General features: G+C 45.3%; 1 protein-coding gene across 1 annotated transcript in view; it reads right to left on the reverse strand.

Annotated features, from left to right (window-relative positions):
• The window catches only part of LOC138260161 (clathrin coat assembly protein AP180-like), a 71,818-nt gene that overhangs the window by 18,449 nt on the left and 29,236 nt on the right, over positions 1 to 24,133 (reverse strand). The window contains exon 4 of the mRNA XM_069208400.1: positions 7,731 to 7,862. Coding sequence (XP_069064501.1) covers positions 7,731 to 7,862 — 132 coding nt within the window. The remainder of the gene's footprint in view (positions 1 to 7,730; positions 7,863 to 24,133) is intronic.

Raw genomic sequence — 24,133 nt, forward strand, 5'->3', positions numbered from 1 at the left:
TGTGCGTCTCTTATTCTGTCCAAGTGAGTGCTTGTAACTCAGTCACTCTGGGTAGTGATGTAATGGCTACTAAGAAGGCCACTTTTGGAGTTAGCATCTGCAAAGTAGCCTTAAGTAATGGCTCAATTTTTTTTTCATGATTTGAGTTAATACCACATTTAGATTCCATGCGGGTGCTGGCATCCTCTTTGGGGTAGTGCCTCTTGTTGCTCCTTTTAGGAATCTCTTTACTACTGGTGCGTGAAAAACGTCTTTCCATATATCCCCTTGTGTAAGCCACTACTGCCACTAGATCAACCTTCAAGGATGCATATGTAAGATCTTCTTGTAGGAGATCTGTCAGCTACCTTAGAACTGTCTTTTCATGGGTGCTTTTCTTGTGTAACCCCTTTGTTACACACCACAGTGAAACTCTTCTATTTTTCTGTGGAATACTTTCTTGTTGTCTGTTTTCTTGCCTCCCTCAATACTGCCATTGTCTTTTTTTGGTAACTTTAAATGACCAAATTCTAACTCTTCAGGAGCCATGACGTTAGGTTCAAGGATTCCGGTTCTGGGCGTAATACCCTTCCTTCTTTCATGGACAATAGATCCTGTTGTCTTGGTAGCCTTTGGCCTCTCCATTGTGCTAATTGCAATATCTCGGAGTACCGTGTTTGTATTGGCCATTGCGGTGCGATCAGGATTAATGTCATGTGACTCCTCTTGCATTTGTTGACTACTGTGTGCAACAACGGGATTGGGAGAAAGTCGTATGTCAATGTCCCTGACCAGTTTATCGAAAAGGCATTCCCCAGTGATGGACGGTGCGGGTGACTGGAGGCAAAGTTCTGGCATTTTGCTTTCTGTAGAGCTGCAAATAGAACCACTGATGTTGTGCCCCACCTTTGAAAGATCCTTTCTATTACTGTTTGTTTGAGCTCCCATTCGTGGGAGCATGAGACTTGTTTGCTCACTCTGTCTGCCTCAACATTGTCCTTTCCCAGTAAGTATATTGCCTGAATGTCCATGTTCCTCTGTATTGCCCATTTCCAGAGCAGATAAGCCAACCTTGATAGGAGTGGGGATTCAGTCTCCTCCTGCTTGTCAATGTAAAACATTGCTGTTATATTGTCTTCCCCCAAAGCTGGTTCTGGAATGCTTTGAGGGTAAGGAAATCCATTTTCAGTTCTAGGAGGTTGATGTGTCGTACTGCATCCTGATCCCTCCATATCCCTCTTACTTTGAGGGACCCCATGTGTGCCCCCCATTCAACGTGAGAGGCATCCGTGGATACTGTCACAGATGGATTTGGTTGTATAAAAGGCCTTCCTTGTGTAATGTTTTCTCTGTTCCATCACGGCATTTCCTCCTGCACCAGCTTCGTTAGTATTTATTTTTTCATATTGATGTTTGCCCTGATTTAATCGCATGCCATGTAGATGTCCCAAGAGTCGCCGATGATGTGGTTCTGTTAGCGCGGACCCCCAATACCCTGCGAACGTTGGTGACTCATTTTGTCGAGTTCATGAGCAGTCTAGATCTTGCAACAAACCATGGCAATCACAGATTATGGCTTGTGGCCCAGGGTGCACTTCCTCTTGAAGGCTTGTTGTTCAAGGGCAGCCACCAAGTAGTGTTAAAAACGTCAGCTACTTGGGTGTAATTTTCAACTCAAAGGGCTCTTGGCAGCCCCAGGTATCTAGCTCATGTCTAAAGGTAAGCAGATCAGCAGGAGCTATTCTTAATCTTCAAAGGACAAGAGGGGAAGAGGACTTTAGGATCCTTTCTTAAAATCTATAATCCGCAAAGCATTTCGGGCCCACATATGGGGCAGGGATTTGGGGACATTACAACTGTGTTACCCTCCAGTTAGTGGAAAACCGATTTGCCAGAAGATGCTTCAACTTCCACTGAGCCCCTAATTATATTATTAATTCTGAGCTAAGACAACATTATATAGAAGATAAGGTACACCTGGCTCCGCTTGTGCTCTTGATTAGAATCTCGGCCATCCTCCAAGCAGAGTCGTCATTACGGATTGCCTGAGCATGGAGAGAGGTCTCCTTGGTTAAGCTATATTTTTAGAACATTTCAGTCATTAAGACTATCTTTCCTATTCCTGAAACAGGGTAAGGTGCCTATTTGGGGAAGCTTACGAGGAGAGGAGGCTTAAATCTGAGCTGACAAAAGTACCATGCTGACGTTTTATAGATCTTTCTCGACGTGAAGCATGTTCTGTATCTTTCCCTGAATTTAACTGATTGGGAGCGGTCACTTTTGTTTCATCTCAGAGCTGGCACAGTCTGGAGGCTCCTGAGTAATGGGTGACAATCAGACTTCCTGGGAGCCTCTCCGTTAGCTTGTAGCTCCGTAGGGACCTCTAGGCAGTTATTCTTACATTACATGCTTTTTTTCAAGCACTACAGTCATATATGCCACCTTTTTCTCAAACCTGTGTTAAAATCATCAGGTTATCGCAGGTGTAGTGAGGCCTTGCACTTTTTGCAATTATTGATTACACCAGACATCTGTTTTAGTGTATGTTCATTCTTAAGGTCCGCAGTACAAACAAGAACTATGGAGGGTAACTACTATTGCTTGTTTTATTTTACCTGTTGATACTTATTTTGGCTTTGCAGCGTCTGACAAAATTATACAATGACGAGTTATGGAAATTCGGAATTGTATGGTGTTAATGATTCTGTCTTTTATAATTATGAAAGTTATGTATTTATTGCTTTTTAATTATTTATTTTGTATTGGCTTAGTCGTTTATGGCCTTAACTGCCAAAATTAAAGATTTTATTATTTGATTGATCCTCCTGTACTTTTTATGTGACAACCACTAGCTCTTGCCAACTCCCCGTTGCCTGTGACCACTGACTTTGAAGCCACTCCTGGATCTGTCTCATGTGAAGTCTTGCATATGGGATCAATGGAAAGCAAGATGCCATCTTCTCTAGTAGTTTCCCCACCGTCCTCGCTGTCAGACCTTGCCCCCTGCGGTAATGGTAAATCTCTTCCAGAAGGGATTGAGTCCTCTTCGAGTTAGGGTATGCTTTCCCTTGAATTGAATTCAATCTTGCACCCAGAAAAACCTTTTCCTGTTCTAACTCTGGAGAAGACTTCGCTATGTTCAATGAGAAACCTAGTGTGTACAGTGTCTGCATTACCCAGTGAATATACTGCTTGCAGAGTTTGCTCTTACTAACCAGTCGTTAAGCTACAGATATACATGTATTACCCTTCATCTGAGATGCACAGCTACAGCTGCAAGGCATTTTGTAAGCACTTGGTGCAGATATTATTCCAAATGCCAGCACTGTATGTCCCGTTGACTACAAACCTTAGGTATTCCTTGTGTCTTGCATTCATAGGGATGTGCAGGTAAGCGTCCTTCAAGTCTATGGTTGCCATGTAATCCTCTTCTTGAAGTTGTCTTATGACTTCCTGTAAGGCTGTCATTTTGAATCTTTATAATCTTGTTTATGAATCTGAGGACTAGAATTGAGCATAAGGATCCATCTACCTTTGGAATTAGGAAATATGTAGTTTACTTGCCCTTTTTGATTTCCTGTTTTGTGATTCATTCTATTGCCCTCGTGTCCAACAACTCTTCGACCTCTTTGAGATGAGCTATCTCCTCTTTTGAGTGTATTTTCCTCTTTGGTCCCCTTCCTGGGGGGAATTTGCTTAGTTCTATGCAATATTCAAATTGGATTGTTATTTAAAAATCCACCTGCCTTAAGTTATTTTCCTCCACTCCAGGAGGAAGTCCTTAAACCTTCCACCGACTGGTGTGCTGTATTTGAATTTGAATTTAATGTTTTTTTTTCCTTGTCATTTTTGATAGTTTGGCCTTCTCTGAACAGTCACTTATTTGCAGGAGCTGCACCTCCTGTGGTTGTTTGTCTTCTCCCTCTGAATCTTCCTCGAAAGGAACCTCGCCCCTGTTGCAGATGCTGCCAACTCTGATCAGTTGAGGTGGTTTGTGTCCTGCTCTGGAAGCCTTGATGTGAGCTTCCTGTCTGGAAGCTTTCCCTTGAGGCTGGTCATCTTGTAGTAAATATTCTCTTTCATAATCATCCTCGAAACTGCAGTGCACCCATGGACTTTGCTGTTTTGTTGTTGTTCTTTAGTTGGTTGAGACTTTCATCCACTGTGTTTCTGAGCAGTTGTTGCCCATTGAAGGGGGTGATTATAATATTCCCCTGCATATGTGGGTTAAACCCCAATATTCTCAGCCATGAGTGACGTCTTATTGCGATTCCCATCACCATCTGTCACCTTGATGGGTCTGCTGCATCTAACGCCGATTTTAAACTTATTTTTGTAATGTTTTATCGAGTTTCAGTAAAATGTGCTGCCCTTCTCCTATACTGTTCAGGGAGGTGTTTTAACAGCTCTACCATCACCTCCTAATGCTGATAAGCATGCCTACTGAGCTGCGCATTTGAGTTTGCAATGTGCCACTAGTTTTGCATCACTACACTTGAATCTGAGTCCCACGAGTTCCATCCTTTTGTCCTATTTTTCTGGAGGGGGACTGAGGTTGAGGAGATGTTGGCCCTTGTCCTGGCTGTAGCTGTGATTATGGAGCCTGCCGGAATGGTGCCTTTTATGTATGCCGGGTCCTGCTAGGAAAACATATGTCTTTTCAGCCCTTGGCATCACTGCTCTACATGTGACTGGCTCCTTAAAGGCTTTTCACGCCTGGTTGAAGATTCTTGGCTTCTTGTCCAAGTTTGAAGCAATGTTTCCAGTAGGAAGCATGATTGTGGTTTATCCTCCTCGAGTTGTACATTAAACCTGTTTACTGCATTTTTTATGGCAAAATTGTACATTCCCATGTCAGCTGGGAGGTGAGGGCTTTGATGGGTATGATTCTTCAGACGAGTCTGTCTCTAAGTCCTCTCATTGTTGTTCCATGTGTTAACTCCCCTCTGAGGCCTGACACCTTCCAGTCTGCTCTTTATCCTCCTCATAGAAAAACTCTTGTTCTTCTGTCTAAGGATCTGGTGTGAGTGGAGGCTATATTTCTTCGACTTCCATCACAGATGAGTGTGTTTCAGCGTCAAAGCTTTTTGATGAATTCTAAATTCTTTACGACTATTGTCGAATTCCTTTCTCCTATGTAATAACGCGGACATTCCGGTCTCGTGCCACCTCCCTTTCTTTTCAGTGTTGATGGCCCATTTGGGATCTTTGTCTTTGACATCAAACCCTCTTTCGACGTGGACTCTGTCATAGCGCTTCGGTGACCTGCTCTCGACTGTTGTGCTTTCGATGTTGAAGCATCTTTTTCCCATCCATCCTTTGACTTTATAAGTTTTTTCGGAGTTCTGCTACCAGCAGAATTCCCCTTGAGGGCTCCGTGAGAATCCTTTCCTTGGGTGATGGTTGTGGGCAGTAAGATGTTTGACCCTGAAGGTCCCTTGTGTGTTCGAGTCCGATTTTTTTGACTCAGAAGTCTTGAGCAGAGTGCCCAGTGTCTCTTACCCCCACGTTTTGGTTCTTCTTAGATGCTTGTTCCTCCACGTCGATGATTTTCCGATAACCTTCTGATGTCGCGCCTTCGGCTCCCTGTGTGATTTTCTCATCATTGTCGCTCAACAGCCAAATGTCTCTGAGAGACGGTGTGGACTTCTGGCACTGTAATGCATGGTCGGTCATTCTCTGTCTCACTCTTACCTTCAAAGTCTTCAGTGCAAACACTGCGCAGGTGATGTAATATTCACTCCAGTGTTCCCGTGGTAGGCAGAGATTACACACCATATTTTGGTCCTTTTGGGCGTACTTGTGGTGACAATTTTTACAAAACTGGAACAGCGTTTTCTCCGTTACTCCGAACAGGGGACCCCCTGAATGAGCATTCTCACTGCTCTGTCGAATGAACAAAACTTATCTTCCTCTGGCTTTCCTTTTTTGTCCACTTCCTGCCGACAATTTTTCCAGATTCTACAAACTTCGCTTCAAAAAAACTTCTGACTTCTTCCAAACTATTTCCTCGTGTTGGAGACCTCTCTGCTAGCATCCAGACCCAACAGGAAAAAAATAAAAAAAATAAAGAATCTGAATATGGCGACCAAGGGCGGTAACATCTGGAGGAAGTAGGACAACATTACAAGGAGACACCAAATGGTGGTTTCAGTGACGCCCACCAGCATACAAAAAAATCAAAAGGACTAAATCAATGGAGAATTCCAAACACAATCACTAGATGGCAGAATAATGCTCAGCATGTGAATCCATAAAAGATTCATGCTGCAAAACCTGTAGGTTGTATTATTCCAAAGACATTTAATACACATTCCATATGAGGTTACAAGCCATATAAGTGATTTAATGTGCATCGACAGTGGGGCACATTATGTTTCCCATGAATGGCTGCTTTGTGAGGATGATCTGAGCTCTTGGGCTGACAATGGCATGAAGCTACCACAGGAAGGGTATGGAAAAGTCAATAAACCAAGTCTTTGTGACCACACCAATTCTCTTTTCTTGAGGCAAGTTAACAAGGAGCTTGATAAGACAAATTATCAGGACATCCTTCCAAGGCAGTATATATAGATGCATGGTACTTACTCCTATGCCTTATAAGAGTGTAATCATCGATAAGCGCTAAAAGTTGTGCTGGTAGAGAGGAGATGGTTACTAAATGAAGACATCCTGTTGAGGTCAGAGTTTTCCAAGCCCTTTCCTGCTGTTTAAAATACTTGATTCCATCAGGAGGGCTGTAAAGAAGAAGTAGAACTGAATGCCAAAGATTCCACATCCTGAGTCTGGAGACAGACGGAATTGTTGGGAAAGTTCTCATATGAGCACCGATTATCAGCAGACCTCTGATGAAATCCTCTGATGCCCTGGACTTTGGAACAATAATGGCAAAACTGTCATGCTCAAGTGTCCTGGGAGGATGAATACGTGCCACTACAAAAGTTATGAAGAAAAAAACCTCTCTCTGCAAATAGTGCTTTAAAACACTGGCGTTATTAAGCTGGAAAGATTACCATGCAAGTACTCAGATTTAATACCTTTGCAGTGCTGATGCAAATTCAAAGGTGAGCTTATTCAAAAGGAGAAATGGGAAATTTTAGAGAAACATCAGAAGAAAATCCAGGATCCAATGCTCAGTGACACAGTAAAACATAAACTGACAATGCAAGCTGAACATCCTAACTCTTGACGTTTCTCTTTTTTCTATGTAACATTGCAATGTGCCAGTCATGCAAGCAATGACATTATTGGTGGTTAGGGTCCTACAGGAAGAGTCCTGGACGGAAACATAAAGCAGGGGATTTTAGATATTTTCTTTACAATGTAAATTTGTAGAAAATGAAGTGACAACATCTTGGAGACATCTATTATAAGCATGAAGCGCAAAACGTGAAAAGACATTACATATGGAGAAAGACTCAGTAGAGCACGTTGGAAAGCAGACAGAGGCAGAAGACTGAACATAACAAAACAGAGTTCAGAATGGATGGGTGGACAAGAAGTTTAAGTGATGACAGTGCTTAAGGGCAAAGAAATACATTTCAAATATCTAAATAAAGTAATTGGAAAGTAATGTGATAGGAAATAAACTTGCAATTGGAACTACAGAAGAAGAATAAAACAAGTGGAGTCTGGTTTATAGTAATGAAAACAAGTCAAATTCTCTGGATAGTGATGACAATAACTTCACTGCAAGCACACAGATTTGTTTTCGGTTGTAAATATTCTTTATGTGGAAATCTGTTCCTTACCTGATGGATCAAATGAGCTCCCACCAGTTGCAGGGGTTGCTCCAAAAGCTGCATAAAAGTTAGTCTGCAATACATTATTCTGAGCTGGAGTTATTGGAGCTGCAGAAGGAGCCATGAAAGAACCTCCAAACCCTGTAAAAGAGAAAGTATGTTTCATCTTCACATTAAATAAAATCATTGAACTACATTCACATAAATGTTACTATTATTCAGACGCGTACATAATCAAGAACGTTAAGTCCTAGATTCCAATATGACTTAAATGTGGCTGAAATCAAAATTGTTACATTTAATTTATAGTTTCCTATTCTTACGCATTATGCACTACACGCTGTACCTTCAATCATTAGTTGAGGCTCTCTGTTCCACAATGTTTGATGAAATAATCTTGCCCACCAGTTCTCAGAAGGACTGATACATTTTCAAAAGGTGGTTCTGGAAACTTCTCAGAAGTTTTATAGATCTGTGATGTGATATAGTACAGATGTGTCCCAGCTAGGATCCTCTAATTCTAATGTGGCATTACTGGTACTACTCACAAGGAAACATCTAATTGTGCATCATTTTGTTCACATCAAAAATCATTTTCTGCACTCTTACACGTTTTTCTATTTCATGAGAGTAGAGAGATGATTTATGTTTAAAAAAGAGCACCTAGATTCTCCGCCTACCTAATGTAGCGAAAGGCGATTGATCAGAGGGGCATATTACCCTATAGGTAGGGTTAAAGAGGAAGCATATTGTATTTTTTTTTTTTAACTGATTAGGGCTAGTAAAGGAAGGCAAATATTACATATCTCAGGAAAGAGAACACTACATCTCCTTTGTTGAGTAAGGGAGCTCCAGTCTGGAATTTCTTAATGGTATCCATTCGGTATTACAAGAAGCTGGTGTAGTCTTTTCTTGGAAATGAACACACCACAACGTTGAAAAATAAAGGAACTGTATATTTATGAAGCATCAGGGAGGGCATCATTTAAAAAAAAAAAAGAAAAAAGAAAAAAAAAAGAAAATTGGACACAAAGGATTTTTAAAGGCAGCAGTGACATGATTATAGATTTAATTTTCATAGCAGAACATACTGCCAAATTCATTGCAAACAATTAATGGTAGTTGTGGCAGTAGATGTGTGCTTCAAACAAGACATTTACATAAACAAATGTATTCAATAATAAAAAGACAAATGCTAATTAGTGAAACAATTAACCAGTACAGTACTTGCAAGTACCAAAAAGTGTCCATGTTGTGTTTGTACTTGAATGTTTTATCGATCTAGGTTTGGAATTCTATTACGTAGTATAGAAATCTCATATGTATTACTCTTGTGAGCTTCTGCATTCCAGTAATGCCAGTTGCTCACTGGGGGCAATTGTGTAAAGTGTGGGCCTTGTATACTTCCATTTGTTTTTGTTTTTTAAGTCGGATGTCAAGCCTTACCTTCTACGAAGTTTTTTACTACAAATAGGCAACAAGTCTTCAGCCCTTATATCCTCAAGGGACATTGTGTAGTGTTGTTTAGTTGTTGCCTGCTATTTCTTAGTAACATGGTTTGCATCGTGCCGATTTGGAATATCATGATGTAAGCCAGTTCAATTGTGTATCTTAGAAATTGTGTCTCTTGTTGCCTGGAGGAAAACGATGCAACTGCCGTCTTGTCTGGACATCAGAGACGCCGTGGATCTTTATGGTTATTTCTCAAACAGAAATAAATCTTCACCTTTACTGAAACCCTTCGTGACGTGTCACCGCTTTTATGCTTGTTAACCCACACTACACACTGCTCAGCATGTGGAAGTGCTGCTGATCTGTGCATGACGATCCAATCTTGAGCACTTATGTGATCGCCATCAAGTTAAACATCTAGACTGCGGCACAGTTTAGTTGTAGCCATTAGGGACACTGCTCAGCATGTGGAAGTACTGCTGGTCTGCCTGAGACGTCACCGTCTCGAGCACTGGCGTGATTGCCATCACATTAAACATCCAGACCTCATACGCGTTAAAATTTGTCATTGCACAATGTTGCATGCCACCAATTGTTTTCATACAGCACTCCATTCAAATAATATGATCCCCAGAGTGCAGCTGCATGCGCTGTTTATATTGTGCTACACTAGAAGGTATACATGGAAAATGTCACTTACTCAGTGTACATCTGTTCGTGGCATGTAGTGCTACAGATTCACATGCTATGCATATCTATATTGACATCTAGTGTTGGGCTCAGAGTGTTACAAGTTATTTTTCTTCGAAGAAGTCTTTTCGGAGTCATAGGATCGAGTGACTCCTCTCTTCGGTTCCATTGCGCATGGGCATCAAATCCATTGTTAGATTGTTTTCCCGCAGAGGGTGAAGAAAGGAGTTAGTGTAGAAGAGAAAAAAGATAACCATGCAAATGTAAATGTATATACATATGTACAAATGTTAGTAACTTAAACGACTACAGGCTTCCGGGGAGGAGGGAGGGTGCATGTGAATCTGCAGCACTACATGCCTCGAACAGATGTACTCTGGGTAAGTGACATTTTCTGTTCAATGACGTGTAGCTGCAGATATACATGCTATGCATAGACTACAAAGCAGTTAGTTCTCCCCAAAAAGCGGTGGCTAGCCTGTAGGAGTTGAAGTTGTTTGAAATAATGTTCTTAAGACAGCTTGTCCTTCAGTGGCTTTTTGTTGCGAGAAAACATCAACATAGTAGTGTTTAGTAAATGTATGATGGATTGACCATGTAGCTGCTTTACAAATATCAGCCATTGGTATGTTTCCTAAAAAAGAGCCATTGTTGCACCTTTTTTTCCTGTAGAATGTACTTTAGGAGTGATTAAAAGTTGTCTTTTTGCTTTGATATAACAAGTTTGTATATATCTAACAATCCATTGGGGTTTGGATGCCTGATTTGAACTTTGTTTTGTGTTAACAAATCTGGTCTGTTTGGGAGTTTGGAGTGAGGTACTACAGACAGGTCTAGTAGTGTTGTGTACCAAGGCTGACATGCCCATGTTGGTGCTATGAGTATCATGTTGAGTGACGTTAGACGCAACTTGTTGACCAGAAATGGAAGGAGTGGGAGAGGGGGAATAGCGTAAGCAAATATCCCTGACCAACTGATCCATAGAGCATTGCCCCTAGACAGGGGATGTGGTTGCCTGGATGCAAAGTTTGGCATTTTGTGTTTTCGCTTGTTGCGAATAGATCTATGTTTGGTGTTCCCCACTTTTGAAAGTACTTTTGAAGTACTTGGGGGTGAATCTCCCATTCGTGTGTTTATTGGTGATTTCTGCTGATGACATCTGCCAACTAATTGTCTATTCCTGGAATGTACTATGCTATTAGGCTAGAAGGGACAGTTGAGATGAATGTGTCCCTCCCTGTTTGTTGAGATAATACACGGTTGTCATGTTGTCTGTCTTTATGAGAACATTCTTCTGTTTGAGAAGAGGTTGAAATGCTTTTAGGGCAAGGAATACAGCCAATAATTCTAAGTGGTTTATGTGTAGCTGTTTCTGTTTGACATCCCATTGCCCTTGAATGGTGTGATTGTTTAGGTGAGCTCCCCAACCAATCATTGATGCATCTGTTGTAATTATGGTTTGAGGCACAGGTTCTTGAAACGACCACCCCTTCATTAAACTGCTGCGATTCCACCATTGAAGGGACATATGTGCTTGGCGCACCATCAACACTAGGGGGGTCATTCTGACCCTGGCGGTCGAAGACCGCCAGGGCCACGAACGACTGAAGCACCGCCATCAGACTGGTGGTGCTTCATAGCCCATTCTGACCGTGGCGGTAAAGCCACGGTCAGAAAAGGGGATCCGGCGGTTTCCCGCCAGATTTCCCCTGGCTGGGCTAAACCTGGGGATTCCTACCCCCTTCCCGCCAGCCTGTTTCTGGTGGTTTTTACCGCCTGGAACAGGATGGCGGGAACGGGTGTCGTGGGACCCCTGGTGGCCCCTGCACTGCCCATGCCACTGGCATGGGCAGTGCAGGGGCCCCCTAACAGGGCCCCAGCATGATTTTCACTGTCTGCATAGCAGACAGTGAAAATCGCGACGGGTGCAACTACACCCGTCGCACACCTGCAACACCGCCAGCTCCATTCGGAGCCGGCTTCTGTTTGCAGGCCTCTTTCCCGCTGGGCCGGCGGGCGCTCCCTTGGCGGGCGCCCGCCGGCCCAGCGGTAAAGTCAGAATGGCCCCAGGTTCCCGCCAGGCGGGCGGCGCCCGCCGCCCGCCAATGTTAGAATGACCCCCTAGATCTTGAAGTTGACCGTGGTGCCTGTGACCATTGTTGTGCAAGGCACTGCTGTAAGGGCCTCAAGTTTAATCTTGCATGTGGAACTATTGCTATGCAAGATGCCATCATTCCTAAAATCTTCATGATAAATCTTACAGTGTATTGTTGATTTGGCTATATGAGTGGAATTAGATTTTGGAAACCTTGTATCCTTTGGGTATTTGAATACGCTAGAGCTAGTTGAGTATTTAGGATTCCACCTAGATACGGTTGTACTTGTGATGGTTGAAGGTGTGACTTTTGGTACTTTATAGAAAATCCTAGGGTGTGCAGAGTTTCTATCACATAACGTGTATGTTTTTGGCATTCTGTATGATTGTTTGATTTTATTAGCCAATCATCTAGATATGGAAAGACATGGATGTGTTGTCTTCTTAAGTATGCTGCTACTACCGCTAGACACTTTGTGAACACCCTTGGAGCTGTTATGCCAAATGGTAACACTTTGAACTGGTAGTGTTTTACTGCTATGACAAACCTGAGATATTTTCTGTGAGCTGGGTGGATGGGTATGTGGAAACACGCATCTTCTACGTCTAGAGCTGTCGTAAAATCTTGTTTTTGTAGCAGTGGGATAACATCTTGCAGAGTTACCATGTGAAAATGCTCTGACAAGATGTAGAGATTGAGGGGCCTGAGGTCTAATATTGGTCTGAGGGTGCCATCGTTTTTGGGAATTAGGAAGTATAGAGAGTATACCCCTGTTCCTTGTTGGGACTGTGGAACTACTTCTATTGCTTGTTTGAGTAGTAGAGATTGAACCTCTTGTTGTAGCAGAACTGTATGTTCTGGGGATAATTTGTGATATCTTGGCGGAATATTTGGAGGGGTGTTTATCAATTCTAGGCAATAGCCATTGCAGATAACTGATAATACCCAACTGTCTGTGGTGGTATTTTGCCAATGAGAGTGGAACTGCTGTAGTCTTCCCCCCACAGGAGATGTATGGAGTGGAAGGGAGTGAAGTAAGTCACTGCTTTGGTTGGGTAGCTGGCTGATTAGAGGTTTGGAATTTACCTCTATTTCTAGAGTATTGACCTCTGTATGGTACTGGGTTTGAGATGGCTGCTTTGTTTGTGAGGTAGAAGACTCGGAAGATCGAAACTGAGGCCTACAAAATGACCCGCTGTATGGTGTGGTGTACAGAGCACTCATTGCATTATCAGAGTCTTTTCATCATTTCACGATTGTAGTGTCCACTTCTGGGCCAAAGAGGTGCTTTTTATCAAAAGGCATGTTTAGCACAGCCTGTTGAATTTCTGGTTTAAAACCAGAGGAGCGTAGCCATGCATGTCTTCTGATTGTAATGGCTGTGTTAACGATCCTTGCAGCTGTATCAGCAGCATCAAGAGCAGATCTTATTTGATTGTTACAATGGCTTGCCCTTCCTCTACCACTTGTTGTGACGGCTTTTGGTGTTCTTTTGGGAGATGCTGTATAATATCCTGCACCTCATCCCAGTGAGCTCTATCATAGCGGGCTAGCAGTGCTTGAGAATTAACTATTCTCCATTGATTTGCTGCTTGGGAAGTAACTCTTTTCTCTGCAGCATCAAATCTTCTGCTCTCTATCTGGAGGGGGTACATCTCCTGAAGACTGGCTATTTGCCCTCTTTCATGCTGCACTAACCACCACTGAATCTGGAGGCACCTGATTAATAATATAGGGGGTTATTACAACTTTGGAGGTGGTGTTAATCCATCCCAAAAGTGACGGTAAAGTGACGGATATACCACCAGCCGTATTAAGAATCCATTATATCCTATCGAACTCGTAATACGGCTGGTGGTATATCCGTCACTTTACCGTCACTTTTGGGACGGATTAACACCTCCTCCAAAGTTGTAATAACCCCCATAATCTGAGTCAGAGGGTGCAGGCTTATATTTCTTTCTATTCTAGGTGTGATGATTCTTGATTTCACAGGCTCACTAAAAATTTGGTCTGCGTGTTTTATCATGCCCAGTAACACTGGGAGGCACTGGTACCTAGATTGTGTTGAAGATAATGTATTAAATAACGTTACCCCATGATAAGCTGCAGCCCTGGCTATGACCTAGTTGTATACTGTGGTATCCCCAGGTGGATATGGTTTGGATGGGTAAGTATCAGAGTCATTATCTGGGATGGGATCAGGATCATAAAGGTCCCATGGATCTACTAGGTCTTCTTGCGAATAAAAAGTGTGTGATGGAGAAGGCATTGGTGGAGGGCGAGATAGATAGCTGTGGAGAATGAGGAGGAGAAGAGTGAGGAGGTACTGGCTTCTTCTGCTTTCGCACTTTTGCTGGTAGCTATGCAGTGTCCAGTTCTTGGAATGCCAGCTTTCTTTTTGTTTTTAAAGGAGTTGCTGTAATAATAATAATAATCCTTCCTGTCTCTTTGCGACTGTGTATTCTAGATTGTCTCTCATCCATAATTTGTAGAATGGGCTCAATGTCCGACTCTTCCTCAGAGGTTTTATGGTTTTCTACTAATTTATTGGAACACAATTTAACATTCTGTTATCCTCCTAGTAGGAATGGAGAAGTTAAGAGGTTGGTTCAATAGGGTGATAAAAGGTTCATTCCAATTCCAAAAAGTAGGCAGTCATTTTGGAGGGTGAGTGTGAGAAAACAGGGCTGATTGCAGAGGCCCCCTAACTTTTTGCCCCCATTTTCCACTTTATGCTGGTGTTTTCCTGACTCTGATGGTGCCCTGGGTACTGCTAACTAGTCCCAGGCCCTGTGCTCTGTGTAAAATGGATATGCAAATTAGGCTAATTATAATTGGCTAAGTTAACCTACCTATAAGTCCCTAGTATATGGTAGGGCATGTAGGTTTAGGGACCACAGCATAGGTGGTGCACACCTAGGTGCACTGCTGAGGTGCCCAGTGTCATTTTAAAGGCAAGCCTGCCTTGCTGGCTGCTTTTAAATTAAAGTTATATGCAAATTCGACTTTGGAATGAAAGGTACTTCCAAAGTCTTAAACTACCTTATTTTTACATATAAGTCACCCCTAAGGTGTGCCCTATGTGCCCCTAGGGCTGGGTGCCATGTAACTATAAGCAGGGACTTTATAAAAATAGATTTATAAGCCCTGGTGAGGTAAAAACAGCCAAATTTGTTTTTCCCTCATTGAAGTAAATGGCCTTCATAGGCTAGAATGGGCAGACTTTATTTTAAATTTTAAAGTCTCCTTAAATGTTACATACCAAGAATTTGGTATCAAATTGATTGTTGTAATAAATCCCACAACTTCCAGTTGTTGGATTTAATATAACTAGTTCAGGTAAAAAGTTTAGACTTTACCTAAAAAGTTGCCAATTTCAGCTCTGCATTGTTTTTGCTGCTGTGCTCTGATTGGCCAGCCTGCAGCAGCTTCTGCCAGGCTACCTTGATGAGGTGTGAAGTGGCCTGACTTCACACAAAGGAATGTGCTTGGGGGAGAGAATCTCCCCTCAGCAGATGGTGAGGCAGGAAGGGGGAGGGCTGCCAAACTGGTCTTCAAAGGCAGAGAAGGACATTTGGAGCACCCAGCAACACCCCCACATCCTGCAACCCCAGACAATTAGGTGCCCCCTTGATTAGATTAGGAGAGGGCAGGAGAGGGGTGTGTTTATGATTTTTAGCCACACCAGTGGGTGGGCTCAGCCAGATGTAACCTCCAAAAATCAGATTCATCCATGTTGGATTTTTAGAGACTGTTGCCTTCTGGGATGGATTTTTGCCACACTTCCCAGGAAGTGGTCATCACAGGGGGATGACCCTGTCCCTGATTGGAGAACCAGGGCCCCCCTGCTTTTCACCCAGGAGCAAGGATAAAACTGGCAGACCTGCACCCACACCTCAGATCCCTACCAGATTTCAACAAGAAAATACCTAAAGGAGAAGAAGGACTGCCCTGCTGGACCCCTGGCCTGCACCTGGACCCTGCACTCAGAAGGACTGCACCAGCTGCACACTTGGGCTTCACCACAAGAAGGACTTTGCCTGGCTTCATCTGGTTCAAGGAGGGACTCCCTGTTTGCTACAGGTGAAAAATTGCTAAACCAGAGTCCCCTGCACCAACTCCTGAAGAAAGCGACCAGCTGACCACTGTCCAGTGGCCAAAAAGGAGTTTGTGCCAGGTGCATTCTGGGAGTTGAAGTCCGCACCCCCCAAGGACCATCACAGAACTTCTGGACCCTTGGGGTGAGCTGTGGACCCCAAAAGAACCTTAAAAGAACATCTGGGTGAAGCCCCAGAAGTTTGGAAAAGATTTGAGAATTTTTGGAAAAAAGCTCCAGAGAGGGACCGACCCGCCGCGGAAATTCTAGCCGGCTTGCCTCAACCGCGACCCGGCCTGACTTCGTGGTTCGTCCCGGTAAAGAAAAACATCCAAAAAAGAGACTAAGTCCGAACGTAAAAAGTTGACCGGGACCTCCCAGCCATCATATCCGAGAAGGGCTCCATGGACGTCGGATCAAGATCCAGGTTTACCCCGGTCGAAGGATTTTCATCTCGAAAAAACGACTACGTCCGAAGGTAAAAGTCTCCACCGAGGAAACCCACATCGCGTATCCGGACAAGGGCTCCAGGAGGTCGGATTCAACTGGCAGGTTCGTCCCGGTGAAGAAAAACTTCAAAATAAAGACTAAGTCAGAAGGTAACTTTTTAACCGAGGCCTCCCACGACCTGTAGCCGAGCAGGGCTCCATCGCGGTCGGCCTGAAAGTTTGACTTTGCCCCGGTCGAGGTGCAACCAGATGACCCGATTGGCGCTTTTTGTTTCTAAGCGCTAGAAAAGTAATAATTCTTTAAAAATTCATATCTCCGGTTCCCCTGAACCGATTTTAATCGTTTTTGTGTCATTTTAAAGATAAAAATATAAACTATTTTTATAAATTGGTTTTGGATTTTTAAACTGTTTCCTGTGTTTTATTTAATTACTGTTTTGTGATATTTGAATGCTTTACACTTTGTCTCCTAAGTTACGCCTTGACGCTCGTTGCCAAGCTACCAAGGGTTGAGCTGGGATTAATTTACTGAGACCTAACTGTACCTATGTGGAGGTTAGTGGCTTGTTGCTAGGTGTAGGTACCTACCTGCCCAATGGCACTACACCAAAAGTTACTGGATTCAGTCCATTTACTATAATGAGAGGAAGAATTCCTTACATGAAAGAATCAAGGATGGTTAGTCCATTCCAGAATGTTGCATTGGTCACCTGTTAAGTTAGGCAAAATATTTATTTGTGTTGTAATTTTTTTATTATTGAGAATAGTAATTAAGATACATTGTAACACAGCATCAAGAGGCAGGTAAATAAGCCATAAGAACAAGGCTAACAGACAACAGTCCTTGCATAGTAGGGTCCAAAGAGCGCAAGAATATCGCCTGAGATGAAACTACAAAGACATAAAATATGCTTAATCATCAATATAATTAAATGGTGTCAAGGAGAGAGAAAGAAGAGAATACCAGGAGAAAATAACAGGGATGGGGGCGACCAACGACAAGGAAAGATCAATACCAAAGGGGGGGGAGACAAAGGGGGGTAAGTGGGGGATGCAGGCCTTGCAGAAGTCTGCTGGCAAAAGAGGGGGGTCAGCCAACATAATTGGGCAGCATTCAGAGGTGTGGCCGTCTCCCATGGTCCCTGGAGCTCTGTGTATCATCTCCTCCTTCATCCAGGATTGATGTGGGCAAAATGGAGTGCAACTACCGCAAACAGGATCCGTCCTATAGCAGAAGCTATTGGACAGGGTATATGCGGGGACAAGGGGAGCAGCGCCGTGGCAGTTGGGCAATTCGAAAAGCAAGAGTTATGGAGATATGTATGGGGGAAAGGTAAGATGTCCAGGTCTTGCAGCATTAATCGGGAGATGAATGGGAAGGAGAGAAGAGCAAGGGAAGGGGAAAGGGGAGGGAGGGAAGGAAGACAGGGGCGACAGAGAGAACCAGGAAGTGGGGGGAGACAGAAGGGAGGGAGGGGAATGAACTGGTGTCAAAAAAGGAAGAGAAAAGAGGGAGAACATAAAATTTTAAATATATATAGGTGGGAGGGGAGGGGAGGGGTGGGGGTGAAGGAAGAGAGTGATACTAGACGGACGAGTGCAGTGGTCCGAGGGCAAGGGTAGCAAAGAGAGGGAGAGTGAAGAGGGAGAAGGATAGGGGGGTGGGGTGGAGGGAGAGGGAAGGGAGAAAGAGAAAGTGAAAGGTGCATGGGGTTAGCTGGGGGGCGGCAGTGGCGACAATGGCACAGTCAAGATGCCAGTGAGGAAGAGAGCCCACACCTGAGCAAAAATGGCAGCCTGGTCCTGTAGGTTATAAATTACTCTCTCATGTGTAGCTATGTTAGTCATCGCCACAATCCATTCCTCGGGCGCGGGGGTAGTTGTGAATCTCCAGTGCCGTAGGATACATATGCCAGGGCTGTATGCAGAAGCCTTTTTTGCGGTCGCGATAAGGCCGGGAGGGAGGCCGTATTGTGCAGCATGAGCAATGAAGGGGGTAAGGGAGTTGGAAGCAAAATGGATTCCGCCAGGACCTGTTCAACCACTCTCCATAGAGGCTGTACCGACGGTCAGCTACTGAGTACGTGTAGCAAATCACAGCGCTGTGCAGTGCCAACATGATGCATGCGGAAGAAGGCCAGTCCTATGTAGTTTCACAGGGGTCCTGTACCAATCGTGGAGTAGCTTGAAGAGGCAGAACTTTAGGCGAGCCTCACGCTTACCTCTGTCTAATGCTTCCACTGTGTCTACCCAGTCCTCCTCGTCAAAGTCAAAGTCCTGCTGGAGGGGGGTTTGCCATTGCTGATGCAGCTTATCCAGGATCGGTTGTGAGAATAGATGACTTATGAGGACTTCGTACAGGCCAGCCATAACACCCTTGTGCTTCTCCCTTGTCGCCAGGCAAGCTATTATAGGTGAGGGCTGAAGTCCCCGATGGACAATATTGGGGTTTTGACGCATGCAATGCTGGAGTTGCAAGTATTTCCACTCCTCTGCAGGATGGAGGTGGAATTCCTCCCTCAGGCTGGCAAAAGGTTTGAGCCTGCCGGTCTCCAGTACCTGGTCTAGACGATTAATACCAGCGTCCCTCCATTGCCGCTAGTTAAGAGCCGTTCCCCCATGCGTATGCTATCATTGTGCCACAAGAGAGCCTGGGCGTGGAGAAAGGGGTGGACCCCCAGAAGACGGTGGGTCCTCTGCCAAGCCTTCAGAATCGGATTCAGGTCACCAAAGCGAGCGGAGGTCGTGCGGTGAAGCCCGTTAAGGCCTCCCCAGTGGGAGAGCAACTCTCTCTCCACTGATATCCATTGCGGCGATTCTGTGGAGTCAGACAGTGCGGCAGCCAACGATGACAGGTGGAGGGCTAGAGCGTAATGTTCCACCGAGGGGAGTCCCATTCCGCCGTGTGACCTACGTGCTATTAATTTGGCCGATGCATAGACCCCCACACAAAAGACCTAATTGCAGCGTCCACCAGTCTCAATGTGGAGAGGGGTATCTGCAGGGGGAGAAGGCCCAGTATGTATGTGAAGCGCGGTACTGTGTGCCATCCGCACCACCTGCCCCACATGGAAAGGCCTAGTTGGACCCATTTGTCAAACTGAAGTCTCATATGTGCAATGAGGGGGATCTAGGTTGTCCGCTGTCATTCGTTCCAGTCCGCGGTTAACGAGGACAACCAGATATTTAAGGTGCTGCGGGGTCCAGCGGAATGAGAAGCCCAGAAGCGCTGATTTCATCATCCCGCGTGACAGGGGTAGGGCCACGCTCTTGTCCCAGTTTACCTGATAGCCAGAGAGAGGAGCAAAGCCATCCATAATCTCCATAAGGGCAGGCAGTAAGCGGTCAAGGTCGGTTAGGGTGAGCAGGACATCGTCAACGTACAAGTAAAGTTTAGAGGTGGTACCACCTTGCAGAGGAAGGCCCGCTATCCCGGGATGGCGCTGATGGCAGCCGCCGGCGGTTCCAACACCAGCAGGAACAAAAGGGGGGGAAAGAGGGCACCCCTGCTGTGTTCCTCTACAGATAGGAAAAGGATACGAAAGGAAGCCCCCACAGTAGACCTGTGCCGTATGATGATCGTATAGCAAGCGAACTTTGGAAATAAATTGGTCACCCAGTCCGTACTTTGCCAGTGTTGCAAAGAGGTATGGCCATTCTATAGGGTCAAATGCTTTTTCAGCATCAAGGGACAGTGCTAGGGCGGCCTCCGGGATGGCCAGAGCCCCCCAAAGGGCATGACATAAGGTACGGAGAAGATTCCTTGAGCTGCGGCCCCGCACAAAACCGACCTGCGAGTGGTGTATGAGAGACGGTATGACCTTGCGCAGGCGATTCGGCAGGACACTGGCCAATATCTTCAGAAGGGATATTGTAAGAAAGTACCATCTTGCCTGGCATGTTACCCCCATTTTTGACTGTATATATGTTGTTTTAGTTGTATGTGTCACTGGGACCCTGCCAGCCAGGGCCCCAGTGCTCATAAGTGTGCCTGACTGTGTTACCTGTGTTATGACTAACTGTCTCACTGAGGCTCTGCTATCCAGAACCTCAGTGGTTATGCTCTCTCATTTCTTTCAAAATTGTCACTAACAGGCTAGTGACCAATTTCACCAATTCACATTGGCATACTGGAACACCCTTATAATTCCCTAGTATATGGTACTGAGGTACCCAGGGTATTGGGGTTCCAGGAGATCCCTGTGGGCTGCAGCATTTCTTTTGCCACCCATAGGGGGCTCTGACAATTCTTACACAGGCCTGCCACTGCAGCCTGAGTGAAATAATGCACACATTATTTCACAGCCATTTTCACTGCACTTAAGTAACTTATAAGTCACCTCTATGTCTAACCTCTACTTAGTAAAGGTTGGGTGCTAAGTTACTTAGTATGTGGGTACCCTGGCACTAGCCAGAGTGCTCCCACATCGTTCAGGGCAAATTCCCCAGACTTTGTAAGTGCAGGGACACCATTACACGCGTGCACTACACATAGGTCACTACCTATGTGTAGCTTCACAATGGTAACTCCGAATATGGCCATGTAACATGTCTAAGATCATGGAATTGTCCCCTCTATGCCATCCTGGCATTGTTGGCACAATCCCATGATCCCAAGGGTCTGTAGCTCAGACCCGGGTACTGCCAAACTGCCTTTTCAGGGGTTTCACTGCAGCTGCTGCTGCTCCCAACCCCTCAGACAGGTTTCTGCCCTCCTGGGGTCCAGCCAGGCTTGGCCCAGGAAGGCAGAACAAAGGACTTCCTCAGAGAGAGGGTGTTACACCCTCTCCCTTTGGAAAAAGGTGTGAAGGCAGGGGAGGAGTAGCCTCCCCCAGCCTCTGGAAATGCTTTCATGGGCACAGATGGTGCCCATTTCTGCATAAGCCAGTCTACACCGGTTCAGGGACCCCTTAGCCCTGCTCTGGCACGAAACTGGACAAAGGAAAGGGGAGTGACCACTCCCCTGACCTGCACCTCCCCTGGGAGGTGCCCAGAGCTCCTCCAGTGTGCTCCAGATCTCTGCCATCTTGTAAACAGAGGTGCTGCTGGCACACTGGACTGCTCTGAGTGGCCAGGGCCAGCAGGTGATGTCAGAGACTCCTTCTGATAGGCTCCTTCAGGTGTTGCTAGCCTATCCTCTCTCCTAAGTAGCCAAACCCTCTTTTCTGGCTATTTAGGGTCTCTGCTTTGGGGAATGTCTTAGATAACGAATGCAAGAGCTCATCAGAGTTCCTCTGCATCTCTCTCTTCACCTTCTGCCAAGGAATCGACTGCTGACCGCGCTGGAAGCCTGCAAAACTGCAACAAAGTAGCAAAGACGACTACTGCAACTCTGTAACGCTGATCCTGCCGCCTTCTCGACTGTTTTCCTGGTGGTGCATGCTGTGGGGGTAGTCTGCCTCCTCTCTGCACTAGAAGCTCCAAAGAAATCTCTCATGGGTTGACGGAATCTTCCCCCTGCAACCGCAGGCACCAAAGAACTGCATTACCAGTACTCTGGGTCTCCTCTCAGCATGACAAGCGAGGTCCCTTGATTCCAGCAACTCTGTCCAAGTGACTCCCACAGTCCAGTGACTCTTCAGTTCAAGTTTGGTGGAGGTAAGTCCTTGCCTCCCCACGCCAGACTGCATTGCTGGGAACTGCGTCTTTTGCAGCTACTCCGGCCTCTGTGCACTTCCGGCAGAAATCCTTTGTGCACAGCCAAGCCTGGGTCCACAGCACTCTAACCTGCATTGCACGACTTTCTAAGTTGTGCTCCGGCGGCGTGGGACTCCTTTGTGCAACTTCGGGTGAGCACCGTTTCACTCATCTTTGTAGTGCCTGTTCTGGCACTTTTGCGGGTGCTGCCTGCTTCTGAGAGAGCTCCTTGTCTTGCTCGACGCCCCCTCTGTCCCCAGACGCAATTGGCGACATCCTGGTCCCTTCTGGGCCACAGCAGCATCCAAAAAGCCTTACCACACGATTTGCAGCTAGCAAGGCTTGTTTGCGGTCTTTCTTCAGGAAAACACTTTTGCACGACTCTTCACGACGTGGGACATTCATCCTCCAAAGGGGAAGTTTCTAGCCCTTGTCGTTCTTGCAGAATCCTCAGCTTCTACTGCCTAGTAGCAGCTTCTTTGCACCCACAGCTGGCATTTCCTGGGCATCTGCCCATCTCCGACTTGCTTGTGACTTTTGGACTTGGTCCCCTTGTCCCACAGGTACCCTCGACTGGAAATCCATCGTTGAATTGCTGGTTTGTGTCTTTCCTGCAGAATTCCCCTATCACGACTTCTGTGCTCTTTGGGGAACTTTAGTGCACTTTGCACTCACTTTTCAGGGTCTTGGGGTGGGTTATTTTTCTAACCCTAACTGTTTTCTTACACTTCCAGCGACCCTCTACAAGGTCACATAGGTTTGGGGTCCATTCGTGGTTCGCATTCCACTTTTGGAGTATATGGTTTGTGTTGCCCCTATCCCTATGTGTCCCCATTGCATCCTATTGTAACTTTACATTGTTTGCACTGTTTTCTAAGACTATACTGCATATTTTTGGTATTGTGTACATATATCTTGTGTATATTTGCTATCCTCATACTGAGGGTACTCACTGAGATACTTTGGCATATTGTCATAAAAATAAAGTACCTTTATTTTTAGTATATCTGTGTATTGTGTTTTCTTATGATATTGTTTAAAAGACACTAGTGGTACTGTAGGAGCTTCACTCGTCTCCTAGTTCAGCCTAAGCTGCTCTGCTAAGCTACCATTATCTATCAGCCTAAGCTGCTAGACACCCTATACACTAATAAGGGATACCTGGGCCTGGTGCAAGGTGTAAGTACCCCTTGGTACTCACTACAAGCCAGTCTAGACTCCTACAGATATGGGTTGGGATATGGGTCGGTAACTGCCGCAACGCAGAGGATCCTGACCCAGCTTTGGTATTGAAGCAATTATGGTGGCATTGGAGATAACACCCAGAGAGTTTGTCTGACACTCTTTGTCCAGCACCCTGTGTGGGACATCTAGCGTTCCTCCCCCGCCCACTTGTAAAATTCCGCTGGGAATCCATCTTCTCCAGAAGACTTGTGATATGGGAGACCGGAGACAACCTGCAGGATTTCTTGACGGGTAATGTCTCCCCCCAGCAATTCTCAGCCCTCATCGGAAAGCGAGGGCAAAGTAACATTGAGGACTGCCTCTATCTGGGCAGGAGAGGACTACGATTCTGGGGCGTAAAGCCGGCAGTAAAAGGTTGCATATTCACCCACTATCTCTTGCTGATGCGTGAGAATCTCCCCCGTTTGGGCTTTAATGGCCGGTATAGCTAGGGTCACCGCTCTCTGGCAAAGTTGTGCGACCAGCAAGCGGCCAGCCTTCTCCCCCTTGTTCGTAATGCCACCGTTGCAGGCGCTGCAGCGCATATTCATCCTGAGATGTAAAGAGTTTGTTCAAAGCCATACAGACTCTCTCCAGCTCCCTACGAGTCGAAAGGGAGGGGCGGACGTATATTGTTGCGTCAAGCGTTCAATGTCAATTTCTAAGGCATCTTGCCGCACCGCCATGTCCTTATTCACCAGCACGGCATCATGCATCATGTGGCCCCGTATTGTTGCCTTAGCCGCAGCCCAGGTAACCCTCCTG

Source organism: Pleurodeles waltl, chromosome 2_1 (assembly GCF_031143425.1).
Source record: "Pleurodeles waltl isolate 20211129_DDA chromosome 2_1, aPleWal1.hap1.20221129, whole genome shotgun sequence".
In the NCBI taxonomy this organism is placed as follows: Eukaryota; Metazoa; Chordata; class Amphibia; order Caudata; family Salamandridae; genus Pleurodeles; species Pleurodeles waltl.